This window comes from Gallinula chloropus, assembly GCF_964237585.1.
Source record: "Gallinula chloropus genome assembly, chromosome: 14".
In the NCBI taxonomy this organism is placed as follows: Eukaryota; Metazoa; Chordata; class Aves; order Gruiformes; family Rallidae; genus Gallinula; species Gallinula chloropus.
This window is the reverse complement of record NC_140099.1, coordinates 148632-155398: the sequence shown is the minus strand read 5'-3', so window position 1 is coordinate 155398 and position 6767 is coordinate 148632. Positions and strand designations below refer to the sequence as shown.

Below are 6767 nucleotides of genomic sequence, written 5' to 3'. Positions count from 1 at the left end.
CTGCCATGTAACCCCAAGAGTGAAACCAGCTGCAGAGCAAACAACTTCATCCATCCTCTATCCTAAAGCTACGTGAGCTGTAGTAAAAAGATCGAGCTGGGGAGCCTGGGGGTGGTGGTAGTAGGGGGGTAACGAAAGCCACCACGAGAGGGTTTTGGGACCATCTAGGCTACTCGTGGTGCATAAACATTCCCAGATGGCCAAAGTTTTCAAGCCCAGTGTAAGAAGAATTGGTCTTCTCTGTAGAAGACTAGAAAAAGAGTAAGAAAAGGTAGAAAAACCAAAATGCACTTGTTTTGGGCTGGAAAGGTTCGCTGAAAGGTACCTGGAGACTATTGCCCTCTTGAATCCACAGGGATTTTTAAGCTGATACCTGATTGGGAACTACGGCTTAGCGAGGTCACAGCAGGACCCCCATCCCCTCCACCCAACCCCCCTGAAGCCCTATGTGATACCCACTGAATTTTGTACCCAGATCCCCAAGTTGTCATTCCCAAAGTTTTCTGGGAGTGGAGATGAGCAGAGAAAGCTGGGAGGTGTTTAGCAGTGTAAAGGAGAGGCAAGCTGGGTCTGCAAAAGCTTTATCCCAAGGTAGGACCCCCCTCCCAAAAAAAAAGGTGGTGGGTGTCCACCCCCCCATAAATGCTGATAGTGGATAAACTGGACCTGGGAATAATTCCCTGGGCTGATGTGGAGCTCAGGCTGTGTGTAAACAAGGCATCAGGCACCTCTGTGAAGGGGTGGCCCCACAGCTTGCCCCCCAGCTCCCCGAGCTGCTCCCCTGCCCCTACCCATCGTGGTGAGGTGGCAGTGGGAATGGGAGAGCCAGTGAGAATGGGTAGGGGCAGAAGCATCTGACTGCTGGGCAGCATCCTGACCCAGTCCCAAAGGGAAGGAGATGCTGCTGGGAAAGGGAAAAGAGCAGGAGAGGGACCAAGCGAGGAGGGCAGAGGCACAGAGGTGTAGGAGAAGAGGAAGGACCCGGAAAGAAGTGGTCGGCTTTGATTTGCAGATTCTCTAGCTACCCCACGACACCTAGAGCGGGGGCCACCCCGAGCCCCCCCCAGCACCCAGGGGTGGGTGGGAGGCGGGAGGAGGGAGGGCTGGCACCTACCCTAAAGCAGGAGGTATTTCAGGCACGTCTAAGGCATCGCAGGAGCCGCTTTTGCTCTCGGAATGGCCTGGGTTTCCTCCCTACAGCTTCTTCCAGCAGCACGTGGCGTCAGGCGATGAGGGAAGAAAACTCTGGAGCGGATGAAGAGAGAGAGACTCTCATGCACTACCACCAAACGTCGTCACAGGAGTATGAAGCACCAACCACGACACACGATTCACTTGTTTACTCGCAGAGCCGAAGCTAACCATGTACAAAAATGGTAGAAAGGGGGGGTTGCTAGAAACACAGAGGTGCCAGTATGGTTTGGGGGGGGGGGGTTACAGGCAGGAGCTGCCAGCTGTACCTCACCTAACCCACCACAGGGACCGGTCACAACCCCTGCGCTACGCTACTGCCAGAAATGAAAAGAAGCACAAGACCAAACATCCAACACCATAGTCACCTAACCTTGTTGCTATATACCCAACAACTTAAATAAACCCCAGGATTTGGGAAAGAAAGAAACCAACACTAGCATTCTGAGAAGGTTATACACATCCTTAGCGGTTACTTTGCTCAGCACACCTCTGGTGCTTTAAATATGGAACAACCAAACAGTTTGGTGAGCAGAAAAAAGTGACACAGATTTATTCTTGACATTATTATTATTAATTATTATTTTTTCCCTTTCCCTTTCTAAGCAACTCTACAAACTTCAGACCTTTTTTGCCTCACAATGCAGATCATCTTATATCTCCCCCCCCCTCCAAAAAAGGTGGCCAGGTTCTTTAAACATGCACATCTCTGTAGCTTCCAGGCCGTGTTTTGTGGGTTTTTTTAACTTATTTTTGTTTAAATTCTTCGGACTAGCCGGTTGTCCCCATTCCTAAAAACTCTACATCAGTGTTCAGGGTGGCCTGAGTGTTGGTCAGGCTCCTCGAGGCTTTACAGGATCACACAGAAGAACTTCTTCTCTCTAAAAGGGTTTTCTGAAGCCGGGACTGGGGTCAATAGAGGGTCCTCCTTGGCGTGGGCTTCACAGTACGCCATCAGGTCTGCTGCTGCTTTTGACACCTGCAATAGAAGGAGCCCTGTGTTAGGGACAGGCTGTGCCAGGGACATCCCATCCCAAGGGAGCTCAGCCATGGGACTGGGCTCACAGCATCCCCGGCGTGACCTGACCGGTGAGACGATGCCATATTCCCTGCTGGGGCTGGTTTTGCTCTCCGGGCTCTGTCACTTCACGCTCCTGTGAGCATCCCTGGCACCCTTCACCCAACCATCCCTCACCCAACCGCATCACAGGCAGGACCAACTGCAGCGAGCGCCACATCCCTGCTGCCTCAGTCCCCTGCTGTCCCTCAGCAGGGACATCCGGAGCTGCCACACCAACATGTGCAGCCCACAGCCACTGACTTGGCGATTTATGCAGGACACGGTGGCAGATCCCAAGCTGCCAGAGCTCACCCCAGCCCCACAAGATGAGGTTTCACTTCCAAGGCCCCAGAGGTGCCAGCAGCCAGCCCCAGAGCACCTTTCTCCCCAGGACCAGCTGTCATCCAAAACCACCTCAGGGGAAAAGACAAATCCCCTGGGATCTCGGGCTTGAAGCCCATGAGCCTTCATGTGCCCAGAAGCAGCAGTTCTACCAGGGTGGATCAGAAGCAGTTAGAGGGGGGAAACCACCTCCCAGAAAGGAGCAGGCTTTCCGTACCAGTGAGGTTTGGGGACACCCTTGATTTGAGGTTTCCCCACTAACCTCAGGGCTGAGCACCGAGCCCTGCCCAAAGGATGGTTTTAACAGCAATCAGCATAGGTATAGTGTGTTCCTGGGAGGGACAAGCTGCCTGGGGGGGGGGTAATTTGCTCCTTCCCACCTCTGGCAGGGCTCCAGCCAATGCTTCCAGCACCTTCCCTGGGGAAGCATCTCAGAATCACAGAATCACCAGGCTGGAAAAGCCCTTTAAGCTCATCGAGTCCAACCGTCCCTGTCCTGTGCTAAACCAGATCCCTGAGCACCTCATCTCCCCTCTGTTAAACACACCCAGGGCTGGGGACTCAGCCCCTCCCTGGGCAGCCTGTGCCAGGCCCTGACAGCTCTGCCAGGGAAGAACTTTTCCCTCCCAGCTGAGCTGACCCTGCCCTGGGGCAGCTTGAGCCCATTGCCCCTTGTCCCATCTCCTGTCCCCTGGCTGCAGAGACCATCGCCCACCTCTCTGCACCCTCCTGGCAGGGCAGGGGAGGTGGGGAGAAGGTCTCCCCTCAGCCTCCTCTTCTCCAGGCTGAACACCCCCAGCTCCCTCAGCTGCTCCTCAGAGGATTTGCCCTCCAGCCCCTTCCCCAGCCTGGTTGCCCTTCTCTGGACACACTCCAGGACCTCAATGTCCTTCTTGTAGTGAGGGGCCCAGAACTGGACCCAGCACTCGAGCTGCAGCCTCACCAGTGCCCAGCCCAGGGGCACAATCCCCTCCCCAGACCTACTGGCCACGCTGGCTCTGACACAAGCCAGGATGCCCTTGGCTCCCCGGGCACACTGCTGGCTCCTGTTCAGCCTGCAGTCACCCAGCACCCCCAGGTCCTTCTCTCCTGACAGCTCTCCAGCCAGTCTCCCCCAGGCTGCCTTCAGCCGCTGCCATCGGCACCATTACACGAGCATCTCCCATGAACACCACCCTCCACCACAGCCTGGCTCCTGCAACTTTTGGCAGCCACTCAGCATTGGGCACGGTCCCACAGCATCCCTCTGAGCCGAGAGTTGTCCCCCCCCCCCAGAGCCGCTCTACCTTTATCCTGTCGATGTTGGCCTCCATCTTCAGCTGCTCCACCAGCTTGCGGGCTTGTGCTATGCTAGCAGTGTTGTTGCTAGCCATGGGCAGGCCAGGCACGCTCTGCAGATGGGCTGTGGGCAACAAACACATGTGGGTGAGCTGAAATACCCCCTCCAAACAATGGGCTGTGGTTACACCTGTGGAGCTGTCCCTGTGTGAGGGGGTGAGGATCACAGAACCACATGGTTGGAAAAGACCTATAATGTCATCAAGTCCAACCGTTCCTGTCCTCAACAAAGGATGGAAGATGAAGACCTGGGTGTTTCAGCTGGCGTTTAATCCTGAGTTTATACGAGGGCAACGGGGCACCAGCCTTTGCAGGTAGTCGCAGGCTGCCAGCAATGCCCTCCTGTGTCCCCCCATCGTTGCCAGCGTGGGGGATTTCCTACAAGCCATGCTTAGGGGATGCCAGGACCAAGGCAAAGGAAACAGGAGAAGGAACTCCAGCCCAAGCATCCCTGTGCCGGGCTGGTTCCCCTGCCCTGAGCTGGGCACATCATCCAGCCCAGCTCCAGCTGTCCCTTGGCCTCCCTCTGTGTCCCTGCTGCCAGCTTGAGCATTGAGATGCTAAACAGGATGCTGAAGTTTCCTGTTTCTGGAGACTTCTACCCCAGACAGGCGGGGAGGGGAGGGGAGGGGAGGGGAAAGGAGGGGAGGGAGGGGAGAGAAGGGGAAGGGAGGGGAGGGAGGGGGGCATGCTCATTACATCCACACCCTCTCAACCACGGATGTTTTTCCGTTACCTTCTCAGAGCCAGAAGCCTCGGCAGCACCAGCCAGAAGCCCCAGCGTTCAGCTCATCCAGCAGCTGATGCTGTTACAGCTGCCTGCCTAAAAATGGGGGCGCTCGGGGGTGATCCAGCGATGTTCTGCAATAGCTGGGTACCAGCTCCCCGGGTGATGGGACAAGGATGCTATGGCCCTAAAAGGAGGGGTACAAGGAAGAGGGTTTGGGTGGGGTTTGTTTTTACCAGAAGCAGGTCTCCCTGGTGATTTGTGCTTCTAGGGGATGATCTGCTCCTCTCGGCCGCTTGCTACCTTTAAAGACAATATAAAAACCAATTAAAGACCCAGCTCAGACAGCTGAGATGCCAATCAACATGAGCAGAACATCATTCACGGCACCAGGAAACCCAGAGCCCTCGCAGACGCCGAATCCCGTACCGGGGAGGCAGAAAGGCTGTGGGTTTCCTTCCGTGTCCCCCCCGCCCCCTCCAAGCACTATCATTTGTTTGCTTTCAGCGAGGTTTTCAGCAGAGGAAGAGGTTTCAAGTCAGCAGGCAACTATCCAGGGGCTGTTGGCAGTCAGGCTTTTGGCTGTTCCCCGGCTTGCAGCGAGCCCTGCAGCATGGCCGAGCGCGGGACACGCGCTGCGGGAGGGGGAGTTCTAACCCTCTGTTGAGCACGAGCACGTACGTGGTGGGGCGGAAAGAGCATCCCCCCCCCCCCCCCCCCGGGGAGGGCTACCAAAACCCCTCCAGCCTCCAGCATAGCTCCGCTCCTACTGAGCATCCCCATCAGCCAGACCTCCTGCCTGGCTCTGCTCTCTTTGGGCACAGCTCTGCGCCATCGCTTGAGGTTCAGCTCAAGCGTCTCTGACCTGTTTCCACACTGGTTTTGCTCAGGTCTCCCCCAGTTTCTTTGCTGGAGAGGTGTTTGAGCCGCAGGCGTGTGCCTCCTGCTTTTGCTTTCAATTCTTCCTGCAAAACCACGATGCCAATTCCAGCCTGTTTCTCACCAGCATTGGGCTGATGAGAAAGCCAGCAGCCACATAGGTTGACCAAGGTGCCCATCACCCAAGGCTCCACTGCACAGTTTGGATCCCACAGGATCTCTTCTGGTGTGGGAAATGTTTGCCTCAGTGATTTGGTGCCATTTCCCAGAGGACCGTGGTCTGTTGCTGCTCTGGTGGCAGGGAGTCACATAGGGATTGGAGTTTAATGTCACAGGAGGAAGCACAGGAGTGGGGAGGACTGCATAGAGCTTCTGCATGGCTGGTACACCCCTTAAATATGTGTATCCAAACCCTGCTACTGCCCTCATGCAAGGAACCCCTCCATACTCTTCCTACGCCCCCCAAAACAAAGCCTAAGAAGCCCAAGACCCCAGTGGGATGGAAGAGGGGACATCCATGTGAGCACCCTGCGCTGCGCAGGGCTGCTGGGATGATGCTGGGGACCCAGGGACAGCTTGCAGGACCCTGGCATCCCCAGGCACCAGCCACATGCCCCATGCTCAGCCCCTCTGTGGAAACCTGGTGCAGGAACTTGAACGGTTTTGGGGCCAACGATGGTTTTACAGCCTTTCCCCACTGTGAGCAACTGGGCGTGCTTCCTCCAGCATGGGTAAGAAGATAATAGCAGGTGACACCACGAGGAGAGCTCGTCAGCATACCCCACCAAAAAACAACCCTGCAAGGTTGTTCGGGCGGCTTGTTTCATCACAACAGGAAGAGACCCCATCGTAACCCCAGAAGGTGCCAAAACCTCCGTGGCTCTTCAGTTTGGATTTGATTTAAGCCAAGCCGAGCTGCTAGAGCATCCTCCTCTCCTTTAACCCCCAGGACCTCTTTACTGCTGATTGCAACCAACACCCTGGCAGGTGTAAATTTACAGCTTAGATCAGATATAAGGAAGAAATTTGTTATGCTGAGGGTGGTGAGACACGGGCACAGGGTGCCCAGAGAGGTGGTTGATGCCCCATCCCTGGAGACATTCAAGGTCAGGTTGGATGGGGGGATCTGAGACACCTAATCTAGTTGAAGATGTCCCTGCTCACTGCAGGGTTGGACCCAAAGGCCTTGGAAAGGTCCCTTCAACCCAAACCCTTCTGAGATCCTGTGAT

The 6767-nt window shown here is 55.7% G+C and overlaps 1 protein-coding gene across 1 annotated transcript; it reads right to left on the bottom strand.

Moving 5' to 3' along the window:
- Nucleotides 1-1441: 1441 nt before the first annotated feature.
- On the bottom strand, nucleotides 1442-3991 carry GNG2 (G protein subunit gamma 2). Its single transcript, XM_084270482.1, has 2 exons — nucleotides 3880-3991; nucleotides 1442-2170 (listed from the first exon to the last, which is right to left on the bottom strand). The coding sequence occupies exons 1-2, from the start codon at nucleotides 3964-3966 to the stop codon at nucleotides 2042-2044; spliced, it is 216 nt and encodes a 71-aa protein (XP_084126608.1). The 5' UTR covers nucleotides 3967-3991; the 3' UTR covers nucleotides 1442-2041.
- Between the last annotated feature and the right edge of the window lie 2776 nt (nucleotides 3992-6767).